At 42.8% G+C, this 25211-nt stretch overlaps 1 protein-coding gene across 1 annotated transcript in view; it reads right to left on the reverse strand.

Annotated features, from left to right (window-relative positions):
• The window catches only part of LOC120852603 (ras GTPase-activating-like protein IQGAP2), a 309398-nt gene that overhangs the window by 246903 nt on the left and 37284 nt on the right, over positions 1 to 25211 (reverse strand). The window contains exon 2 of the mRNA XM_040225934.1: positions 14148 to 14247. Within this exon, the coding sequence (XP_040081868.1) occupies positions 14148 to 14247 (100 nt within the window). The remainder of the gene's footprint in view (positions 1 to 14147; positions 14248 to 25211) is intronic.

The raw sequence follows: 25211 nt of genomic DNA on the forward strand, positions 1-25211 counted from the left end.
GTGAGAACAAAGTCAGTCCACATAGAACCTAGAAACCAAGATCACACAAACCAAAGTTTTGAACTTGCAGTGAAGACACGATCAAAACACATTAAGAAATAAAGACATGAGACAGTGTTCGTTTTTTTAAGCACACAGGTTTTGAAGTCAGACAGATCTGAACTGGAATACAGCTTATGTCGCCAGCTGATCACGACCTTAGAAAAATTACTTAAGTTCTTCCAGGGCTCAGTTTCTCCATCTATAAAATGGGGATAACCCTGTGTAAACTGAGTGCTCCGGGCACCATGCCTGGTGACTGGACACTCCGTGTGATAACCCCTGCAGTAAGGAATGTTTGAGACCATGGAGAATTCCAGATACCTCCCAGCTTTCCAACTTCAAAAGCCTGAGAACCAAATGTGAACTCTGGGATCAGATGTCAGTTGCTAAACTTCCCCTTGTCTGGAGAAGATTCATATTGATTATTTGTATTTAAAAAATACCCGTGCTCTGAGAAAGTATCCTTTCATTTGTCAGATCACACCTGACTGGCACCTTTCCAAGATATACCTAAGGCTAGAACACAAAAGATGTGAAATTAAAAGCAAAAAAGTCTCCCAGCTCTAGGTCCCAACCCTGGGCTTGGCTGATAGCAACCACACAATGCATCCTGCTGAGTCAGATAAGCCTACATCTGCCCCAAGGCATTTGACCTCCAAGCCCCTCTGATCCCTAAATCCAGTCACATGTCAAAGCCTTCGGCTTCTCCCTTTACAACCTTAAAGTCTGTGCCTCCAACTCCAGCTCCACATTTCCTGGACACCGCCCAGCTGAACCTCAGCCCCCGAGGCTCCAGCGCCAGCTCCACACCCTGGTAGGCAGGGTTGCCTTTACCCTGACTCCTCCGGTTCCATTCCGGTGTTGGTTGCTCTGTTGTGGCCGACTCTTTGTGACCCCACGGACTGTGGCCCGCCAGGATCCTCTGTCCACGGACTTCTCCAGACAAGAACACTGGAGTGGGTTGCCATTTCCTTCTTCAGAGGACCCTCCCGACCCAGGGATAGAACCCGTGTCTCCTGCGTTGCAAGCAGATTCGTTACCGTCTGAGCCACCAGGGAGCTTCCACGCGTGTGTATCAATCGCTCAGTCGTGCCCGACTCTCTGTGATCCCGTGGCCACAAAGACCACGGCTCCTCGGTCCGTGGGATCTTCCCGGCAAGGATACTGGAGTGGCTGGCCATTTCCTTCTCCAGGGAGGGAGCTTCCACGGAGACATCCTACTGAGCCTCAGTGTCTCCCAGGCTACCCCTGACGACCCCCTTCTTCTCACAGGTTACTCCCTCTCTCTACCTCTAGGATGTGCCTTGGTGGGACCAGTCCTGGCCTACCAGAAAGGTCCTGAGTCTCTCCAGCCTGACTTCTGAGGTCAGCTGGTTAGAAAGCAGCCCCAGACAGATCAGTCCTCAGAGGCAGGCCCTCCCCTCCTAGAAGACAGACCCTGAAAAGGGCCCCTACTCTCAATGCAGCTGCTCCTGCCCCCAGCTCCCATCCCACTAGCCTGCCAACCACTGCATGGAGCAACTTCATCTTGTCCCCCTGGACAGTGGAGGTGAGGGTAAAGCCAGGGAGAGAATGAGGAGGATGAAGGAGGAAGGAAGAATTACCATAGAAACATAAAAGCTATTTATGGTTTGAAAATACAATTAAGAATTCCTTAAAATTTCATTAACATTCTGTATAGAGCAGCAATATGTCTCTTAATAAGCTGATTACCAAGAAAGATCCTGCCCTCCCAATTCCAAGTTCCTATTAGCTTTGCTTATGAACACAGTCATGGACAGCATCCTTAGGAATAAAGAAAGTAAGGTCCAAAAGTGCAGAGGAAGTCCAGGGGATTCTCTAAAGCATCTCTAGTCCAAAGATTCTTTTTCTTAAAGTCAGTTCAGTTCAGTCACTCAGCCGTGTCTGACTCTTTGTGACCCCTTGGGCTGCATCACGCCAGGCTCTCCTGCCCATCACCAACCTTCGGAGCTTGCTTTCTTAAAGTATGTAATCATAAATACTCAAGAGTGAAGCAAGCGCCTACTCAAGGCTCTCTCTTGCTTCAACAGTTGCAACATTTCTCCTTTCAGAGCTGATTCTCCAGCTCACGACTAGGTAAGGCCAGCACTAGAGGCTTGATCTAATCCATGAGGTGTCCTTTTGGTATCTGAGTTGTAAGCACTGACACAAAAGGAATCACACCCGTGTTTTGTTTCCTTTCCAGGGCACACACAAAACTGTCCCAGACTCGCTAATACAAAGAACAGCTTAGCTCACAGAAAGAGCTCTTTGAAGATAATATTTCTAAACAAGCCCATCACAGAGGCAAGGCTTTTTTGCTTTGTTTATTTTCAGAGGTAAGACAGAAAAAGTAAGCACGGCAAAAGATTTGTATGCATTTTTCTCTTTTCCTTAAAAAAGGAATATCATATTTCAGGAACTTTTCTTGGGAAACAAAATAGCAGCCCCATTCATAACTACTTGCTCAACTGCAATTTGCAAACTCCCCTTTCCATTTCTTGCCAAGATTCCCTCTCCGTTTCCTGACCTTCATAACAGCTCCAGCTGAATTTCCTTCCTCAATCCCCAAAGAGAATCTACCATCTTAAATTTTGCACAGTTGTCCTAAAAAACTAAAGAACTGAAGTTTATAAAATAGACTTATTTTCAAATATATTCAAATGTATTTTGCAGAGATTAACATGAAATCTACTCAGCAGTATTCTTTTGGAAAAGCAACTCCTTTAAACAGTGAGATGTTCTGGCACCAGAGAGAATCTTTCAAAGCCTGTGCATGTCTGCACAACCCCACGCCAGCAAAATTCACATAGCAAAGAAGCTATCAAGTTAGCTTTTAGGGCTTACCTAAAAAGAAAACCTAAAAATCCATATAATATTATTTAATATGGTAGAGGAATGTACAGCTTAGTTTAAAATGGCTCACAATTCCCCAAAATCAAAGCATAAATCATCTTGGTACCATAATCATTTAGACCAAATCATCATCTAAGTCCCAACTCGGTTTCTGACAGTAACAAAATCTATCCTCCCCCTCCAAAGTACCCTTTCTGGGGTCAGTTTCAAAAGGCTATGCACATACCCTGGAGAAGGCAGCGTCTAAGGGGCCCCCCAGTGATCTTCACCTTCTTGAATTCATCCATCTGTGTAATCCTTCCCCTCACTGAACACAAGATGGATTTAGTAACTTGATTCTAATGAATAAAATACAGCAAACTTCAGGCCGTCATTTCTGAGAACAGGTTACAAGACTGGTTTCCACTGTACATGCCCTTTCTGGCTCATTCACTCTGATGGAAGCTAGTGCCAGGCTAGCTGCCCTAGGGAGGGCCCGGAGGGCAAGGGAAGCCTCTGGCCAAAGCACAGGAGGACTAGGTGAATGCCGTCGAAACAACCTGTGTGCTTGGAAGAGGGTCTGCCCTGCTAGAATCCTAAGAGGACCACAGGGACCCAGAATCAGGGGACCCAGGAAGCTCTGCAGATTCCCGACTCCCAAAAGTTGTGAGATAAGGCCGTTTCTGGCAGTCCAGTGGTAAAAAGTCGGTACTTACACTACAAGGGGCACAGGTTCCATCCTCTGGTGAGGGAAATGACATCCCACATGCTCCCAAATGCAGCCCGACACACACAAAATGCAGATAACTATTTGCTGTTCTAACTCACCAGGTTTAAGAGTAATCTGTTGCACAGTCATGGATAGCTAATGCATATGCCAGACATCTGCCTCCTGACACAAGTTAGGGTTAGCTCTCCAAGACATCATCTAAATCCTTTAGCCTGTACAGAAACATAGCTCCTGGAGTGAAGAGCCACTTCATAAAGGAATCATCTCTCTTTTTTGAGATATGCTCTAAAAATATGTCTTTCATTTTCCCTTCACTGCCATTAATATTAGTCATTTAAACTTGTCTCAAAATACTAATAACTTCTTAAATTTTGAGTTTAACTTCTTAAACTTAAGAAATCTATATGTACAGACTTCAGAATTTTATAAACTATGAGCAAAAATTTAAGCCACACACAATCATTTTAATACACAAGCTATTCTTCCTCTCTTCATTCATTCATTGAAAAATACCCTCTACCCTTTTCTGGATATCTTCTAGTTTACTGTGGTGGCATTTAATTAACTAGAATTGCTAGCCTTTTAACTTAGTAGGAGCTTCCCAGGTGGTGCTAATGGTAAAGGACTTGTCTGTCAGTGCAGGAGGTCTAAGAGACTTGGGTTCGATCCCTGTTTTGGGAAGATCTCCTGGACGAGGGCACAGCCACCCACTCCAGTATTCTTGCCTGGGGAATCCCAGGGACAGAGAAGCCTGGCGGGCTACAGTCCATGGGGGTCACACAGAGTCAGACACAACTGAGCAACTTGGCACGCAGGCACACATAATTCAGCAGGTCACATATAGGGCAGGAAGAATTTGTACCATCTGATTGTAATAGAGAATTTTCCACTAAGACAAATACCAAATTTGACCTCCAGGTTGGCAGTCTAGCCAATCATCTATAATCCTATCTACCATGAATCTAATTCATACCTTACTTGTTACCTCTAGGAGAACTAAAACATACAGGAAATAGAATACAATCAACCCTCATCAGTTACAAAAATTCAGTGCTGGGCACTAAGTAATTCATTCAAATATGGGAGGAGACACAATGTCACTGAGAGCTTGTAACTGGGTTATTAGGTTCAGATGGGGATGTCAGAGAAGGATTTCCTGAAAAGAGTGAGCTGCCACGGTGACTCAGTCAGGAAAGAACCAGCCTGCAATGCAGGAGACCCAGGTTCAATCCCTGAGTTGGGAAGATCCCCTGGAGAAAGAAATGGCAACCCACTCCAGTAGTCTTGCCTGGGAAATCCCATGGACAGAGGAGCCTGGCAGGCCACAGTCCATGGCGTCGCAAGAATCGGACATGACTTAGCAACTAAACCAACAACCACCACCATCTGAAGACAGAGCAGAGTCTCACTCGATAAAGAAGAGGAAACAGGATCAACACAGTGCAAACATCCTGGGTAGGACAGAACGCTGAAATGAAAGGGGGTGAGTGCAGCTGAAAGATACAGCAATAGGGAATGGGCCCACGATGAAACAGGAGATGCATAACGACTGGACTATGCAGAGCCTATGAGTCCCCAGAGGAGTTTGGTTTCATCCTCAGAGTATTCAGAAACCACCAGAAGGTTTTAAACTAATCAGAATTTTGAAAAGATTCATCTGATAAAGAACTGAAGCAACCAAAGGAGTGGGGAAACCAATCAGACACCACCACAGTAATCTAGCAAGTGATGCTGGAAGCCTGCAGTGGACTGATGGTGGAATAGAGACATGAATACATGAGGCGGATTTAGGAGGATGGGGGCTAAATATGGGGAGATACCTATGTACTCACAAAGAGAGATGAATACCCCAAACGTAAATGAAGGACAGAATTTTAAACCCGTGAGTAAAAGCTTTAACCTCACAGCAGTGAGCTTTTTTCGAGTAAATGTTATTAGTTTGTTTGAGCTCCCATCTCCCAAAGTGACCCTATTCTGCCTGTTTGTACACAATGGATGCTTCAAAAAAAAAATCTGAAAAATGAATAGTGTTTAGACATCTCATGTGTGTTTGGAGTACCTTCTATGTGCATTTTATCTGCTAAATACCATTTAATTGTATTTCACAGTTTTCTAAGGACCTCTCCAAGCCAGGCAGAGCAAGGGAACTTTTCTTTAACAAGAGCTTTAATGCAATACAATTTACATACGTTTGACTCTTTCAGTTGACTAAAAACAGTCCAGTGGTTTTTAGTACACTCACAGCATTGTGCAACCATCGCCACAATCAGTCTTAGAAGATTTCAGTCCTGGCCAAAAAGAAACTCACACCATGAGCATCACTCCCCAAACCCCTCAACCCTGCCAGCCCTAGGCAACCACAAGTCACTTTCTGTCTCTATGGATGTGCCTGTGCTAGACATTTCATACAAGCGGAATCACAGCAATGTATGTGGCCCTTTGTGTCTAGCTTCTTTCATTCAGCAAAGTCTTGAGGTCCACCCATGCTGTAAATCTGTAGCAATACTTCATTCTTTGTTTTTGAAGACTACTGTTTTAGGTTCACAGCAAAACTGAGGGGAAGGTACTGAGATTTCCCACATATCCCCTGCCCCCAGACACGCCCCAGGCCTCTCACAGTATCACCATCCCCCCCACTGCGTGGAACATTCACTCTAATTGATGAACCTATATTGACAATCAGGCTTCCCTGGTAGCTCAGTTGGTAAAGAATCCGCCTGCAATGCAGGAGACCCCGCTTCAATTCCTGGGTTGGGAAGATCCGCTGGAGAAGGGATAGGCTCCCCACTCCAGTATTCTTGGGCTGCTGTGGTGGCTCAGCTGGTAAAGAACCTGCCCGCAATGTGGGAGACCTGGGCTCAGTCTCTGGGTTGGGAAGATCCCCTGGAGAAGGGAAAGGCTACCCACTCCAGTACTCTGGCCTGGAGAATTCCATGGACTGTCTATCCATGGGGTCGCAAAGAGCTGGACACGACTGAGTGACTTTCACTTTCATATTGACAATCACCCGAGTTCATATCCACAAAATAACCTATACTGACAACCACCCAAAGTTCACAGTAACATTAAAGTTCACTCTTGTTTCTATACATTCTATGGCTTTGGACAAACACATCATGACACTTATCTACCATTGTGGTATCTCACAGAGTATTCCTACTGTCCTAAAAAGTCCTCTGTGCTCCCATACTCATCTTCCTGATATTTTTACTGTCTCCACAGTTCTGCCTTCTCCAGAATATCATATACATGGAGTCATATAGTATGTAGATTTTTTAGATAAGCACTTTTCACATCATAATATGCATGTAAAGTTCCTCTGAGACTTTTCATGGCTTGATCATTTATTTCTTTTTAGTGCTGAATAATATTCTGCTTGGATGTACCAAGGTTCATATATCCATTTACCAACTTAACATCATGGTTGCTTCCAAGTTGTGGTTATTAAGAAAAAAGCTTCTATATACATCCCTGTGTAGCGTTCTGTGTGAACAGAGCCTTCACTCCACTGGGTAAACAGAAGGAGCACAATTGCTGGATGATATGGTAAGAATTTATTTTATTTTATTGGGCTCCAAAATCACCACAGATGGTAACTGCAGCCATGAAATTAAAAGACACTTACTCCTTGGAAGAAAAGCTATGACAAACCTAGATAGCATATTAAAAAGCAAAGACATCACTTTGCCAACAAAGGTCTGGATAGTCAAAGCTAGACATACGTTTCCAGGAGTCATGTATGGATGTGAGAGTTGGACCATAAAGAAGGCTGAGAGCCAAAGAATTGATGCTTTTGAACTGTGGTGTTGGAGAAGACTCTTGAGAGTCCCTTGGACTGCAAGGAGATCAAACGAGTCATCCTAAAGGAAATCAGTCCTGAATATTCATTGGAAGGACTGACGCTGAAGCTCCAATACTTTGGCCACCTGATGCAAAGAGCGGATTCATTGGGAAAGGCCCTGGTGCTGGGAAAGATTGAGGGCAGGAGGACAAGCGGACAACAGAGGATGAGATGGTTTCTATGGCATCACCAACTCAACGGACATGAGTTTGAGCAAACGCTAGGAGATGGTGAAGGACAGGGAAGCCTGGCATGCTGCAGTCCATGGGGTCACAGAGTGTTGGACATGACTTAGCAACTGAACAACAACAAATGGTGAGAATGTTTAGTTTTGCAAGAAACTGTCTTCCAAAGTGGCTGCACAATTTTGCGTTTCCACAAACAAGAGTTCTTGGCATTCCACATCTTTGGCAACATTTGGTGTTGTCGGTGTTCAGATTCTGGCCATTCTGGTAGGTGTGTAGGGGTGTTCTGTTGTTTTATTTTTCATTTCCCTGATGACATCTCATGTGGAGCACCTTTTCCTATGTGTATTTGCCATCTGTGTATCTTCCCTGGTGAGGTGTCATCTAATGTCTTTCGCCCTTTATTATTCAGGTTGTTTTCTGATTGTTGGGCTTGAAGAGTTCTTTATGTATCTTTGATAACATTCCTTTATCAGGTATGTCTTTTGCAGATACTTTCTCCCAGTCTGTGACTTGTCTTCTCATTCTATTTACAATGTCTATTGTTGAGCAGAAACTTTTATATTTAATGAATTTAAAATTAAATTCATTTTTACCAGCTTACCAATGCTTTCTTTCATGGATCATGACATTGGTGCTGTGTCTTAAAAGCCTTTGCCATACTCAAGTTCATCTAGGTTTTCTCCTTTATCATCTTCTCAGAGTTTTACAGTTTTGCATTTTACACGCACATCTGATCCATTTGCGGAGAAGGCAATGGCACCCCACTCCAGTACTCTTGCCTGGAAACTCCCATGGATGGAGGAGCCTGGTAGGCTGTAGTCCATGGGGTCGTGAAGAGTCAGATACAACTGAGCAACTTCCCTTTCACTTTTCACTTTCATGCATTGGAAAAGGAAATGGCAACCCAACTCTAGCACTCTTGCCTGGAGAATCCCAGAGATGGCGGAACCTGGTGGGCTGCCGCCTATGGGGTCGCACAGAGTCGGACACGACTGAAGCGACTTAGCATCAGCAGCAGCTGCTGATCCATCTGAGCCCACTTCTGTGAAGCACGCAAAGTCTGTGTCTAGACGCACCGCCTGTATGTGGATGTCCAGTTGTCCCAGCACCATGTGTTGAAAAGACCATCTTTGCTCCACTGTGGTGGTTTGCTCCTTTGTCAAAGTTCATGTGACTGTATCTACAAGGGTATATGTCTGTGCTCTCGGTCCTTTCCCGCTGATCTATTCGCCCATTTTTTTCACCAGTGCCACACTGTCTTGATTATTGCAGCTTTACATTAAGTTTGAAGTCAGGTAGCATCATTCCTCCAACTTTGTACTCCTTCAATATTGTGTTGGCTATTTAGATCTTTTGCTTCTCCCTGTAAACTTTAGAACCTGGTTGTTGATATCCACAAAATAACTTTCAGGGATTTTGAGTAGGACTGCATTGTATCTATAGATCAAGTTGGGAAGAACTACCTTGACAATATTGAATCTTCCTATCCATGAATATGGACTATCAGTTTATTTAGTTCTTTGATTTCATTCATCAGACTTTTGTGATTTTCCTCATATAAATCTTGTATATATTTTGCTAAATTTATACCTAAACATAAAGCTATGACCAACCTAGACATCATATTAAAAAGAAGAGACATTACTTTGCTGACAAAGGTCTGTCTAGTCAAAGCTATGTTTTTTCCAGTAGTCGTGCATGGACATGAGAGGTGGACCATAAAGAAAGCTGAGCACCAAAGAATTGATGCTTTTGAACCGTGGTGTTGGAGAAGACTCTTGAGAATCCCTTGGACTACAAGGAGACCCAACCAGTCCATCCTAAAAAGAAATCAGTCCTAAATATTCATTAGAAGAACTGATGCTGAAGCTTAAACTCCAATATTTTGGCCACGTGATGAGAAGAACTGACTCACTGGAAAAGACCCTGATGCTGGGAAAGACTGAAGGCAGGAGAAGGGGATGACAGAGGATAAGATGGTTGGATGGCATCACCGACTCGATGGACATGGGTTTGAGCAAGCTCCGGAAGCTGGTGATGGACAGGAAAGCCTGGGGTGGTGCAGTCCATGGGGTCACAAAGAGTCAGACACGACTGAGCGACTGACCTGATACCTAAACATTTCATTTTGAGGGGTGCTAAGGTAAATAGTGTTTAGTTGTTCATTGCTGGTACATAGGAAAGCTGCTGACTTATATGTTAACCTTGTATGCTGCAAGTTTTCTCTAATGGCTTATTAGTTCCAGGATTCTTTTATTATTCTTTCAGGTTTTCTATACTGTCAATCTTATCATCTGCAAACAAAGATAGTTTTTATCTTCCTTTCCAAACTCAATAGCTTTTATTTCCTTTATTTCTTTTATTGCATTAGCTAAAATTTCCACTATAAAGTTGAAATGGCGTGGCTAGAGGGAATATCTTTGCCTTGCCCCTAATCTTAGTAGGAAAGTTGTAAGCTTCTCACCAAGAAGTCTGATGTTAGCTGTAGGGTTTTCTGTTAACAGTCTTTCTCAAGTTAAGGATGTTTCCCTATATTCCAACTTTCCTAAGAGTTTTTATCATAAATAGGTGCTGGATTTTGTCAAAATGCTTTTTCTGCATTTATTGATATAATCACATGATTTTTCTTATCTAGACTGTTGATGTGATGGAGCACATTTAATTTGACTTTCAAATGCTGAGCCAGCCTTGCAAACCTCGGATAAACCCCACTTGGTTGTGATTCATATAGTTCTTTTTATATATTATTAAATCTGATTTGCTCATATTTATTTTATAGCTGAAGAATGCTTCATTCTACAGATGACTGTTTATTCATTCATCACTAGATGGACATTTGAGTTGTTTCTACTTTCTGCTCTAATGAATAACAGCACTTCAGTGAACATTTGTGTGAAGGTTTTTATGTGGACATGGGTTTTCAATTTTCTTGGGGATATACCTAGTGGTGGAATTGCTGAACCAAATGGTAACTTTGTATTTAATTTTTTGAGGAGCTTCCAGACTATTTTACAAAATAGCTCCACCATTTTGCATCCAACAAATGTATGAGGGTTCCAATCTCTCTACATTCTTGCAAACAATTCTTTTTGATTATGGCTATCCTAGCATGAAATGGTATCTCACTGTAGCTTTAAATTGCATTTCCCTAAAGACTGATGTTAAGCATCTTGTCCTGTTGTTATGGTTCATTGTGTATCTTATTTGGAAAAAAAAGTCTATTCAGAAACTTGGCCCATTTTTAAACTAGGCTATTTACTTTTATGTTGAGTTATGAGTTCTTTATATATTCTGAATATAAGTCACTATTAAGTATATGATTTGCAAATATTTTCTCCCATTCCATGGGTAGTCTTTTTAGTTTCTTGGTGGTATCCCTTTGAATTAAGGAAGGTTTAATTTTCATGATGTCTAATTAACCCATCTTTTTCTGGGGGCGGGCGGGGCTTGTGCTTTTGGTGTTGTCTCAAAAACCACTCTCTCAAAAACTCAAGGTTGCAAAAATTTACTTCTGTTTTCTTCTAAGAGATTTACAGTTGTGGTCTACACATTTTAATTATCATAACAAATCATTTTAATATAATTTTTGTATGGTGTGAGGTAGGGATCTAAATTCATTTTTATGCCTGTGTACATCCAGCTGTCTCAGGATCATTTGTTGAAAGACTGCTTTTCTCCCCCTGTTGAATTGTCTTGATCAAATGGTTATTAGGTTGAACTAGGCTTGCATTCCTGTGATAAATCCCACTTGGTGGTATTTAAGCCTTTTCATATGTTGCTTAACTCAGTTTGAGTTTGTTGAGAATTTTTGTATTTGTATTCATAAAGGATATTGGTCTATGGTTTTCTTGAGGTATCTTTGTCTGGTTTTGGTATCAGAGTAATACTGGTCTCAACAAAAAGAGTTAGGAAGTGTTTCCTCCTCTTACATTTTTTGAAAGAATACGAAGTTTTTTTGAGTACTAACTCAATTTTTTTTTTTACTTGTTTTACATTTATTTAGTTTTCAAAATTTCTTCTTGAGTCAGTTTTAGTAGTTTTCATCTTTCTAGGAGACCATACATTTCATCTAGGTTAACCAATCCATTGGCATATAATCATTTATAACATTCCATCAACATCCTTTTTATTTCTTCTATAAGGCTGTCAGTGATATCCCCTCTGAATGAAGCAACTTTTAAATGGTCTGAGAGTAACAATCACAGAATCCTGAAATTACTAAAACTAAAATTGAAGATATATCTATTGGACTCTAACAATTCTGATTTTTAAAAAAATTTTGAGTTACAGGACATATAAGCTAAATATCCTACCAGTTCTCACCTCTGGAAAGAAAAAATGGAGGCAAAAATACAGAACCCAACACATTTCTAGTTAAAATACACCAAAGTCAGTTCAACTGAAATAAACAAGAAACAGTTCCTGGCTAAAATTTCACATTCTAAGTACACCATTCAATAGAAATTCAATATCCTAAAGCAACTACACTCACAGGAACACACACATGTACACACTTTAATACATCCAATAAGATAAATTCCTAATGCATTAACAGTGTAAGAGAATCAGGCAGTAAACTCTCTCAAATAAATAACTTTTTGAACAGAGACTAACTCACTCCATCTATGTTTTGAGTTTAGGGCCAGACTTCTGTACACTATGCTTTCTGAAATCACAGCACACATATTACTAGCCACATAATTTTCACATACTCCATAACCAAAAACCAACTTCCCAGAAAGACATAAGAAGTGTTCAGATATTAATAAAAGATTCATAAATACATACTACCTCTAAATCTCTACTTGCAAGATAAATTTAGGAAAACCATCTTAAAGGAAAAACTGTGTATTTTACATTTATTCTTTCAATGAAACTGTTCCTAAGGAAGCTTTCTTCAAAGAACTTGGGCTGATTGTTATGCTGACTTTTTGAAATTAAAATTTAAGTACATAATTTTGAAAACACTAAAGAATATGACAAGCTTCCAAGCTATCTTGACATCACTTTGATACATTCAGGAGAAAACTATGCTTGTTATCACCATACACCTGACTGGCACTTCAAAGAACACTTACAACCTTCTTAGTTGATTTTTAGGGGGAAAAAAACCCATTAAGTAAGTAGGGCAGGTAGTGGTAACATCTTTATCATCCCATTAGAGAGGAGACAAAACTGAACTTCCCATAGGGTCGACCTGTCCAAAGTCACAGAGTTCAGAAATGATGAAGCTGAAACCAGAAAATCCAGTCTACTGACTTCCAGTCGGACACCTTTTCCTTCGCGTGACACTGCTCCCCACTTCTAGTCTCCTGGAGGCAAAAACTTAGAACTCAAAGTGTGTATCAGGAGGAAGTTTCCACTAACTCTCCTGAAGCTTTTTCACTGAAAGTGTGCTTATTTTGAATGTCTGTGAATCCCTATCCTTATCTAACTATAGCCACAATTTGGCTAAAAGCATGTTTTTAATAATCTTAGACATACAGTGAGTCTTCAGTGACTTGCAACCCGTCAACTTCCAGACATGTTAAATAACCTTTAAAACTTAGCCTTTAGAGCTTAGAACTAAGAGGCACTGTGAAAACATTCAACAATCCTGGAAAACCCCCTTTTTAGTGCGTGTGTCACTGGATGTTCTTCTACAAAGCACTGATTAAAATCCTCATTCTTTGAGCTCTGTAGGTAGCTATTTATAAGTGATCAGAGATAATTAGCTGCAACGACCATCAACTTCATGTTTATTTTCTACAGAGGTAAGAGAGCTGGAACATATCTGTCCATGGAGCAATACTGTTGCTTAAACACAGTGCAAAGCATTAAGTCAGAATCTACCTCAAGGCATATGGGCATTGCAGTATGTACCCAGCAAAGGACAAAGTGCTGATTCCCCTGATACAGAGGCCTAAGTGTAAATACTTTCTTTATCTTCACTTTCTCCTTGGAGAAGCCAACATTTCCTTGTAATCTAAAAAGTCAGTGCGATTTTCAGAGACAACATACCTTCAGTGATCACACACCCATGAGTTAAAAAGGAGACTGCTGTCATAAACCTGCTCTCTACCTTAGTGAGCAATGGACTTCAGTCCAACATGCTGTGGGCATGTAGGAATATATAATTACACAGTAATTAATAATAATAGTGATAATTATAATCACTGGGGTAGGGTTGGGAAAAAGATCTGAGGACACTCTGAGGAAAAGGAAGTTGGTTTAAGTCTCTGCAGCTCCCCCAACATCCATGCCAGAGAGATGAGAAATTTTGAAATAATCTGTAATTTTCTAAGAGATTTCCTGGGAGGCTCTGAGGAAGAAAAAGGAACAGCTGCCTCCCTAGTGCCTTGATATTGGCTGTGGGAGCAACTTTTTCTCAATTCTTCCACTGACAACACACAGGTTGATTCTTCTCCCATTACCTTAGTACTAACAAGGCTGCAAATGAGTTATTAAAAATATAGTATCCAAAGCTCATCTCTAAGAGAAGGGGCACAAATAGACTAAGTCTGACTCTTACCTTTTGGCTTCCTCCAGGTGACACAAATATTCATAAGCAATATTCTGCCGCCTCCTCTCATCCATCTCCTCTGCAGAGAGTCTTTCATCATCTACAATAGCTGGAAGGAGAGGATAACATCACATCACTTGGAAGAACAGTGTTCAAATCATGAGATGACCAACTAGAAAAGACTCACATGCAGCTCAACACTGAACACTGAGATGGAAGTATTGAAACATCAACCACAGAAAGAGAATTGCCTTTGGATCTTACAATGTGATATTATTTCTAGCAAAAACTGCAATACTGAAGTATCAGTTCAGCTGCTCAGTCGTGTCTGACTCATTGTGACCCCGTGGACTGCAGCACGCCAGGCTTCCCTGTCCATCACCAACTCCCGGAGCTTACTCAAACTCATGTGCATGGAGTCGGTGATGCCATCCAACCATCTCATCCTCTGTCACCCCTTCTCCTCCCGCCCTCTGAAGTATACATGGACATTATACAACAGAAAGAGAATAGTGATCAGACCTCACGGATGTGACACCACAGGGTTTAGACAGCCTCAAACCAACTAGAGGATGGTCTATCAGCAGTAACTGTCCTCAACAAGCTTGGAGAAGTGGTCCAGTGGCTCAGAGAATCAGATTGTCCTGGAGATTTTGGGGTGGAACAAAGAATCTGCAAGGACTTGTGTTTTCCCACTCCTAGAGGGGATTGAGGCATCTCATTCAACCCCAATCCTATTTTACAGATGATAAAGTCACTAAAATTCCTCCCTTGCTTATCTCTCAGCCTTTACAAGGCTTTCATGGTCAACAGGTATCCAAAAGAAAAATGCAATGGAGACAGCCAGGGAGCAGAGTCTTCAGGTCCACACCCTTTATTCCAAGCCTAGTTTATAAACTGCCACACGCCAGCCCCACTTTTCTGTAGAGGACTCAGCCTCCCTGCTTCCTGACTGCACTTCCTCTGCTTGCGGCCTCAACAGCACCCGGCAGCCGCCAACAGTCCCATCAGCTAAGTCTTGGCTGCCTATTTACGGGACAACACTCCTCTCTCATAAAAAGAAAACCCCTTCTCCCTCTTCAGGCTTCCCTGGTGGCTCAGACGGTAAAGTGTCTGCCTGCAGACAGGGAGACCCGGGTTCGATCCCTCGGTTGGGAAGATCCCCTGGAGGAGGAAATGGCAACCCACTCCAGTACTCTTGCCTGGAAAATTCCGTGGACTGAGGAGCCTGATAGACTACAGTCCATGGGGTCACAAAGAGTCGGACACGACTGAGCGACTTCACTTCTCCCTCTTCGGTCCTGAGCGTCCATTCTGATGGCTGTAAAATGCATTTGGTTTCTCGTTGGTTAGATTTCTCATCTAATGAAGACAGTGTGTGTAAGCAGCACAAGGGGGCAGGGCTGTCAGTGTTTGCTCTCTTGTTCCCCAGTCGCCAGCTCCAATCAGCCGTTTATTAAATGGGACCCCTGGGCTCCCCTTGTGGTTTAGACAGTAAAGAATCCTCCTGCAATGCGGGAGACCTGGGTTCGATCCCTGGGTTGGGAAGATCCTCTGGAGAAGGGCAAGGCTACCCACTCCAGTATTCTGGCCTGGAGAATTCCATGGACTGTATACTCCATGGGGTGGCAAAGAGTTGGACACGACTGAGCAACTTTCACTTCACTTCACTCCCAAGCAGAAGAGAGGATATGAAGGTCACTCATCCATTCCCCAAGAAAGGGCAAGCACACACCCAACTAATGAGGCACCTGAAACATCAATCTGGCAGGCAAAAGGAATTAGGAGCAAGATTTGAACCCTTCTTGGGCAAGTACAATGCTCAACACTTAAGATCTAAAAATAATAACCAAATCCTCAAAGACTTCAAAAGAAAGGGGAGACTGTGTTTTCATCAATATGTGGATATAGATATGTATAATCATATATATATAATATACATATATAAAATATACACACACACACGTATATATATATAAGACAGAATATCATAAGCATGGGAATATGTACTCGATGCTTACTTATTGAGCACGTAATTTCCTTCAAGGCTTAGGCAGAATTTAGTATGCAGTGTCTCATTTAAGTCTCAGGACTCTCTCTGAGGCAGGTATGTAATCTACTGCACTTTACCTTTGAGCAAACAGCCTGAGAAGCCGTTTGCCCAAATGAAGAGCAGAGACATTAGAGCTAGAAATATTAGTCTGGCGGCGGGGGGAAGCAAGTAAAGAACTTCAGGCAATGTCTTTGTTTATGGGTGAGGAAGAAAAGGAAACAGCAGAAGAGGCAACTAAAGAGCCTAAAAGAATAGAGTGAAAAAGCTGGCTTAAAACTCAACATTCCCCAAACTAAGAGCCTGGCATCCAGTCCCAGCACTTCATGGCAAATAGAAAAGGAAAAAGTGGAAGCAGTGACAAATTTTGTTTTCTTGGGCTCCAAAATCACTGGTGACGGCGACTGCAGGCATGAAATTTAAAGACACTTGCTCCTTGGAACGAAAGCTATACAGATAGTCAAAGCTATGGTTTTTCCAGTAGTCAGGTACAAATGTGAGAGTTGGACCATAAAGAAGGCTGAGCACCCCAAAATTGGTGCTTTTGAATTGTAGTGCTTGAAGACTCTTGGGAGTCCCTTGAACAGCAAGGAGATCAAACCAGTGAATCCTAAAGGCAATCAATCCTGAATATTCACTGGAAGGACTGATGCTGAAGCTAAAACTCCAATACTCTGGCCACCTGATGTGAAGAGATGACTCACTGGTAAAGACCCTGATGCTGGGAACGATTGAAGGCAAAAGGAGAAGATCACAGCAGAGGATGAGATGGTTGGATGGCATCACCAACTCAATGGACATGGATCTGAACAAACTCCAGGAGACAGTGAGGGACAGGGGAGCCTGGCATCCTGCAGTCCATGGGGTTGCAAAGAGTCAGACATGACTTAGCGACTGAACAACAACATCCCTCCCCCGCCTATTCTCCTCACTGTTACCAGAAGCTCCTTTCTAACACACAGTCCTACTGATGCTATTCTTTGTCTTCAAACCTTCGATGGATCTTCATTTCCTACAGAACAAAGCTCTGGAAGAGAACATGTTTCCTCTCCTCCCCTACATGAACGACCACTTTCCAGCGAACCTTCACAAATTATGGTTTCCTCATTAGGGGTTGCCTTAGAGGATACCTCGCATGCCCGCATTGCATCACCTAGTCCTCTCTCTCCACTGATCCTAAGAGTTAATTCCCAGGACACCCCATGACTACTAGTTTCTTATTTTAATTTCCATCTAAAGAATGCCTCCCACTTCTGACAGGATATTTTCATGTTTTGGTACCTTCACACATGTTAAAAGCTTGAAAGCAATAGCAAACTCCTAGTCAGAGTCCACCTGCTCATTTTACCCTCCTCTGGGGGTCAGGGAGGGGTCACCTTCAAAAGGAGGCACTCTGCCACCTTCCTTCCGGCCTCAACTAGCCCACCCAGGAGGAGGCGAGAAGCACCAGCAGGACTGTGCTCTGGCCTCTGCCCCCCAGCTGCCTCCATAAGCCATGCAAGATCCCACCAGCCCAGAGCCACAGGGGAGCTCTCAAACTCTGAGGTCACCGCCCAAGGAGAAGATGTGACTTAATATTTGAATTAAAACACGCACTCGCCACAAAGCTTTACCTTGCTACTACAATGTACTGGCCATAGCTGATGGAATTCTACCCATCTTTAAGGTTAAACTCCAGGACCACTTCCTTCCCAAAGTCTCCCCTGATCGATTCTATTCACAGTGTCCTCTCTTCTGGTACCAAAACTGAGCAGGACCCTGTGGGACCCTCCTGGGGACACATCCTTTACATGTCCTTTGCTTTTTGTTTGCGGGGAAGAGGTTTCAGCCTCCTAGACCTTCCTTCCCTGAGTACCAAAGGACAGATTCCAACAGTCAGTAATCAGGGAATGGAGGAGAAGCAGAAAAAAAGGAGCAATCAATCAATAATGCATCCATGGGGCAGGATCCTGGTTTCTCTTCAAGGAATATGCTTAACAATATATTTGAGTTCTTCTGCAGAACTAAGGCCCTCACTCAAGAGGTGGATGATAACTTCAGGCAGAGAACAAGATGCCCGAAGCACCGCCTTAGTAGCTCATCAACAACCAATCAGAAGAAAGCCACATACCCCTTAGCCCTCACCCCAAGTTCTGTCCATAAAAACTGCTCCCTGAAAACCATGAGAGAATGTCAGGGTTCTGAGCATGAGCCACCCATTCTCCACACGTGGCCCTTTCCCTGCTCCAAGCCCTCAGGTCTGGGTTTGTCCGGCCTCGCTGTGTGCCTTCCTGTGCCCATGAACCTGCGTTCTGCGCCGGTGCTTCCTCCACGGCTTTAACAGCAAATCCTACGAGACAGGCATGTGTCCTCAAGGTGTCAGCACACCTCCCCGCAGAGGCTGCACACTCCATAAAAGCACTGAGGAACAAATCATCTTCTTTTCAGGAAACTAATAAACAGGCTTTAAAATATCTACTTGGGGTACTCTTATTTGCCCATTTATGTTGAATAAGGGATGTGGTCACTGATGAAGGAAATACAGCACCATTCTGTAGACTTCACTCGACTAACATTCAATTCACAGATTCTATGAGCCAACCAAGAGTCAGATCACCAGACATGGGGCAGTGAACAAAGCAAAAACTGCATGTCTTCATGGCACATTTTACACATTCCTCACTTCCCTCCTAACCTGGCCCACTGGACCACATCCCCGGCCACTCCTCTTCCAACCACACACACTTCAACTTCACCTTCCTTCAAAGCTTCATGACCTATTGTGCCAAAGTGAACGCCAAGGTTACGAGTGTGAGAACGTCTTAATTACAACAAAAGCAGACCTCTCTGGGCCACAGAGGTTGCCTGCAAATATTTCTGCATTACTCAACATTTACTAAATAGCAACTTCTGATAAGAGACACAGGCCTGGATACTAAACCTGCCATTTAAAGAGCCTTCACGGAGCTGATAAAATACACTTAAGCATGACACTACCACCCATAAAGCACTTTTCCGTATTATTGTGTGGTTTTCATCATCTCCCTGAAAGATAGGCGTTATCTCTTTCTTACAATTGAGAACAGGGTCAAGCCAGGGGAAGGGACGGCCATGGTCACTGCTGGGTCAGTGGCGGAGCCGGGGCGGCAGCTGAGGGCCCTCAGTACCCTGGCCCTGCTCTCTGCCCAGTACCACGCTGCTGCTGCTGAAGCTGAAAGAGCCTTGTCACTGTCAAGCCCAAGGGAAGAGCACTCAAGTGCCTTCAAAACTGCTTTTAAATTGATTAACTGAGACTTCCTCTAAAGTTCATCTTTACTTGCTGCCTTGAACACTAAGAAACACAGGATATCATGAAAAACTACTTCCTGAAGTATTAGCAACTCACAAAACACTTCCTGTAATGTTAGCCAACACTGGCTAAAAGATAGCAAAGCAAGCACATTCTATGGAAATCACAGTTCAGTTCAGTTCAGTCACTCAGTCATGTTCAACTCTTTGCAACCCCATGACCGCAACACACCAGGCCTCCCTGTCCATCACCAACTCCCAGAGTTTACCCAAACTCATGTCTACTGAGTCGGTGATGCCATCCAACCATATCATCCTCTGTCGTCCCCTTCTCCTCCTGCCCTCAATCTTTCCCAGCATCAGGGTCTTTTCCAATAAGTCAGCTCTTCGCATCAGGTGGCCAAAGCGGGAGTTTCAGCTTCAACATCAGTCCTTCCAATGAACACCCAGGACTGATCTCCTTTAGGATGGACTGGTTGGATCTCCTTGCAGTCCAAGGGACTCTCAAGAGTCCTCTCCAACACCACAGTTTAAAAGCATCAATTCTGCTGAGCTCAGCTTTCTTTATAGTCCAACTTTCACATCCATACATGACTACTGGAAAAACCATAGCCTTGACTAGATGGACCTTTGTTGATAAAGTCTCTGCTTTTTAATATGCTGTCTAGGTTGGTCATAACCTTCGTTCCAAGGAGTAAGTGTCTTTTAATTTCATGGCTGCAGTCACCATCTGCAGTCATTTTGGAGCCCCCCAAAATAAAGTCAGCCACTGTTTCCATCGTTTCCCCGTCTATTTGCCATGAAGTGATGGGACCGCATGCCATTATCTTAGTTTTCTGAATGTCGAGGTTTAAGCCAACTTTTTCACTCTCCTCTTTCATTTTCATCAAGAGGCTCTTTAGATCTTCTTTGCTTTCTGCCATAACAATTGTGTCATCTGCATATCTGAGGTTATTGATATTTCTCCCGGAAATCTCGATTCCAGCTTGTGCTTCTTCCAGCCCAGTGTTTTTCATGATGTACTCTGCATATAAGTTAAATAAGCAGGGTGACAATATACAGCCTTGATGTACTCCTTTTCCAATTTGGAAACAGTCTGTTGTTCCATGTCCAGTTCTAACTGTTGCTTCCTGACCTGCATACAGGTTTCTCAAGAGGCAGGTCAGGTGGTCTGGTATTCCCATCTCTTTCAGAATTTTCCACAGCTTATTGTGATCCACACAGTCAAAGGCTTTGGCATAGTCAATAAAGCAGAAATGGATGTTTTTCTGGAACTTTCTTGCTTTTTTGATGATCCAGCGGATGTTGGCAATTTGATCTCTGGTTCCTCTGCCTTTTCTAAACATTATAGGGTTTATTCAGAGGTTTAAGGAGCAGAATGAGTGGGTAGAAAAGCTTTTGAAATAGAACTATGAAGACAGAAACAGAAGGAACCCTAAAGAGTTTATTTTTCGAAGAACACCCACAAAATCCACTGTGAAAATAGACCAAGACCGTCTTGACTCATGAAGGAATTGGCATGGTCACGTGTTCACTTCAGCTACTCTACTTGCCCCTTCACACGGGAGACCAAGGCCACCACCTCCTTTGCGTTAAAATGTATTCATTTGTTCAACAAATATTAGAGTGGTTGCTCTGTGCCAGTCTGTTCTAGGGAACAACACATGAAGTCCCTCATGCGGTTTTTATTAAACAACTGAAAGTGAAAATGTTAGTGCTCAGTCATGTCCAACTCTTTTTTGACTCCATGGACTGTAGCCCACCAGGCTCCCCAGTCCTTGGAATTCTCCAGGCAAGAATAATACTGGAGTGGGTAGCCATTCCCTTCTCCAAGGGATCTTCCCAACCCAGAGATCAAAGCCGGGTCTCCTGCATTGCAGGCAGATTCTTTCCCGACTGCTGGCATAACTACAGGATGCTTAGAGAAGTGGGGATATACTGCAGGGAGCATTAGCAAGAGTCACAAAACCAGGGATGGGAACCTCCGTTTTACAAAATGGTATTACCTAAGGAAAAACAGATTGAGAATATGATATGAATCATCAGTTCGCAGAAACATGCCACAATTTAGTGTTTGATGGACACACTGTTATTCTGCGTGACTCAATTTCTGTAAGGAACTCTCAATATCCTCAGGTATATCATTCAATTCAAATGTGTACTGACCCATCCTGTAAGAGACAAGACTGCCCTCACCTAGGTGATACACCCAAAGCCTTGACATGGGAGATTCACCTAAATGGGTAAATCCTCACTCTCAGGACTTAGAGAATGGCTACCAGAAATGTATACCCCAAGGAAGAGGACTGATTCTGAAACCTTAAAACTGGGAAAAGGGGTGGGATACCAAAAATGAGAGAACCCCAAGTCTGAGATTTCTAGTAAGCTGATACTGAGTAAACTGACCCGTGATATATTCTGGCTTCCTACCAGCTTCCTGAAGTATTTCACAGCTACTTAATCTGAAGTTTTAAAGGACCACATGATCAAACTTCCCTAAACTGAAGTTTCTTTTGAAAAACAGGCAAACCTGAGGTTGAACTCGTTAGCAACCTGAAATATATTCCCAGGCACTAAGAATTTGAAACAGCAATAGAGACTGCCATCCTACCTGTTATAGACATTGAGAGTTTCACCAAGCCATGAAAATTATGAGACCCTGAGTGCACAGGCTCACAGCTCATCCATCTCCACATCTCTACCAAGTGCCAGGTAAATAGTAGGTGCTTAGTAAAGTCTGCTGATTGGTGTGCACTCAGCCTGGAGCTAACCCACCCCAGTATTCTTGCCTGGAGAAACCCATGGACAGAGCAGCCTGCAGGCTACAGTCCACAGGGTCACAAAGAGTTGGACACAACTGGAGCGACTCAGCAGTTTTGTGCTTGACAGACAGAGATACCACATCCTTACAAGCTTAGTCCCGCTAAGTCCAAGCCCTGATGTCAGTATGGCCATACTGTTCGGATCTCAAGGGAGGGAGAACAAATCTGAAGCCTACCCTGGAACTTCTCATGCACCAGCCATTTCTAAGGACTCTCCAGAGTGATAAATCCACACACAACTTCAGAGGATATTCAAGGTACACATGGCAGTAAGGGGCTGTGGCCACTTCCCAGAAAGCCCTAAATCTTCAAGTTCAGCATTACAAGAATTTCCTAGTGGAAAGAAGGGTAACCAACAAACTACAGTTTCCTAAGTGTTAGGGTCTCTGATGAGCTACCCATGTGCTTTTTCCAGTAAGGTTTGTTGTGGAGTTGCTGAGTCATGTTTGACTCTCTTTGTGACCCCGTGGACTGTAGCCCACCACGCTCCTCTGTCCATGGGATTCTCCAGGCAAGGATACTGGAGTGGGTTGCCATTTCCTTCTCCAGGGGATCTTCCCAACCCAGGGACTGAACCCAGGTCTCCCGCATTGGCACTGATCCACCAGGGAAGCCCTCTAGTGAGGTTACTGAGGCTCAGAAGAGTTAGATAGCTTTTTCATCATAATTTCTTAGAAAAATGAGAAACATTTCAGGCTTTGTGAAACGTTTATCCCTTTCTGCAAACACAGTTTAAGTATATATAGCTTTAAGATCAACATATGAAAAAGAGTTATTTGATCCCACTTTGATGCAAAAGGTGCCAAGCTTTTCCCAAGGATGTGATCATACTTGAGCACCTAAGATGCCAATCTGTTTCTAACAAGCCCAAGATCTCAAAACCCAGGACAACTTTTCAGAACAGGACCTTACTTCTACATCTCGCACATGGGAAGAAAATTAATTTTGGTCCACTGTGCAAATTTGACCAAGAATGTCTTTTTTTCTATTTTAAATAACGTGGAAACTCAAAGCAGACCATGAAGATGTTAAGATCCATACACAGAGGTGGCCAACCTGAAGTCTGGGAGGCGGGGCGGGAGCAGGTCTGTCTGGGACTTTGCTCAATTTGGGAAAAAAATTAAAAGCAATGATTGTTAGATTTGGTATTTTGTAGTCAATTAGAAAAGCAAAAAAACATTTGGGGACAAAACCACCTCTTTAGCTACCAAATAGGCACAGGGAAAGTTGCATTTGCTCTCTACCTGCTCCTACACAGATTTCAGTAAGGAAGAATGGAGTATCAAGTTTCCAAAGACAATGTAGACTTTTTAACCCTGACTGTTAAAATTACAGAAGGAATTATAAAAATCTTTAGCCTAGATGAGCTTCTAGTATTTTTAAAGGAGGGGAAAGGAATTCAACTTATCTCACTTGGATATGAATTTTTTATTCTTAAGATGGTCAGTGCAAAAACACTCCAATTTACAACTAGTCCTAAAATGATTCTCCCTGCTTTCCATAGAAAATGAACATTTTTAATGAACATATTTACTTACACTTTGATACTTCATGGGAATGATATTTTACAACTGTTAAACAGACTTAGCAGGTTATATATAATGATGGCTCCTGGGCTGTTCTCAAGGAGAAGTCAGTCCCTGGGAACCCTCTGTCCTTATCCTCTCAAACTATTCCAAATGACCTAGAATATCAGAGAATACGGCCACAAAGCTAGGAGTCTTAGAAGACAATAGAATAGGGAAGCTTGCACTCATTTCTCCTTGACTACTAGCAGAAAAGAAAAAATTAATCACAAACAGTTCAAAGGTAAGCGGAGGAAAACAAAACAGCTTCTTGGCTGAGTTTTTTTCCAATTCGGGTGCATATGCTATATTTCTCTCACTCGTGTGCGTGCTTCGTGATACATGCATGAAAGTAGCAGACGGAAGGGATTAACACGTAATGATCACTTACCACATGCCAGATACTTTACATATATTATCGCTTATCCCCCTTTAAGACAGGAATTTGAATCTCCACTCTTCTGATGGAAAAGAGATGCAGAGAGGTTGGGTCATTCAGGCTTAGGTAATCCTAACATCACAAGGACAGTTCAGTGGCAGAGCTGGAACAACCCTGACTCCAGAGTTCTGGAATCTCTGGATTCCAGTTCTACTCTTCCTAAGTGCCACTGCCTCCCTGTATGTAAATGTTTGGTGACTGGCCCAGGGGCCATTAGACTGTTCTGAGGGTGCTATTGATGGTTATTACTGATATCTCATTAATCAGCAGATAGATTTACATGACTTTTATTTTATGCAGAGTACATCACGCAAAATGCTGGGCTGGAAGACTTACAAGCTGGAATCATGATTGCCGGGAGAAATATCAACAACTTCAAATATGCAGATGATACTACTCTAATGGCAGAAAGCTAAGAGGAACTAAAGAGCCTCTTGATGAGGGTGAAAGAGGAGAGTGAAAAAGCCAGTTTAAAACTACACATTCAAAAAACTAAGATTAAGGCATCTGGTCCCATCATTTCATGGCAAATAGATGGGGAAAAAGTGCAAACAGTGATAGATTTTATTTTCTTGGTCTCCAAAATCACTGCGGATGGTGACTGAAGCCACGAAAGTAAAAGACACTTGCTCCTTGGAAGGAAGGCTATGACAAACCCTAGACAGTGTATTAAAAAGAAACAACACTTTGTGGGAAAAGGTCTGCATAGTCAAAGCTATGGTTTTTCCAGTAGTCACGTACGGATGTGAGAGTTGGACCAGAAAGAAGGCTGAGCATCAAAGAATTGATGCTTAGGAATTGTGGTGTTAGAGAAGACTCTTCAGAGTCCCTTGGACAGCCAGGAGATCAAACCAGTCAATCTTAAAGGAAATCAACCCTGAATATCCATTAGAAGGACTGATGCTAAAGCTGAAACTCCAATACCTTTGG

This window comes from Oryx dammah, unplaced genomic scaffold, assembly GCF_014754425.2.
Source record: "Oryx dammah isolate SB20612 unplaced genomic scaffold, SCBI_Odam_1.1 HiC_scaffold_26, whole genome shotgun sequence".
Taxonomy (NCBI): Eukaryota; Metazoa; Chordata; class Mammalia; order Artiodactyla; family Bovidae; genus Oryx; species Oryx dammah.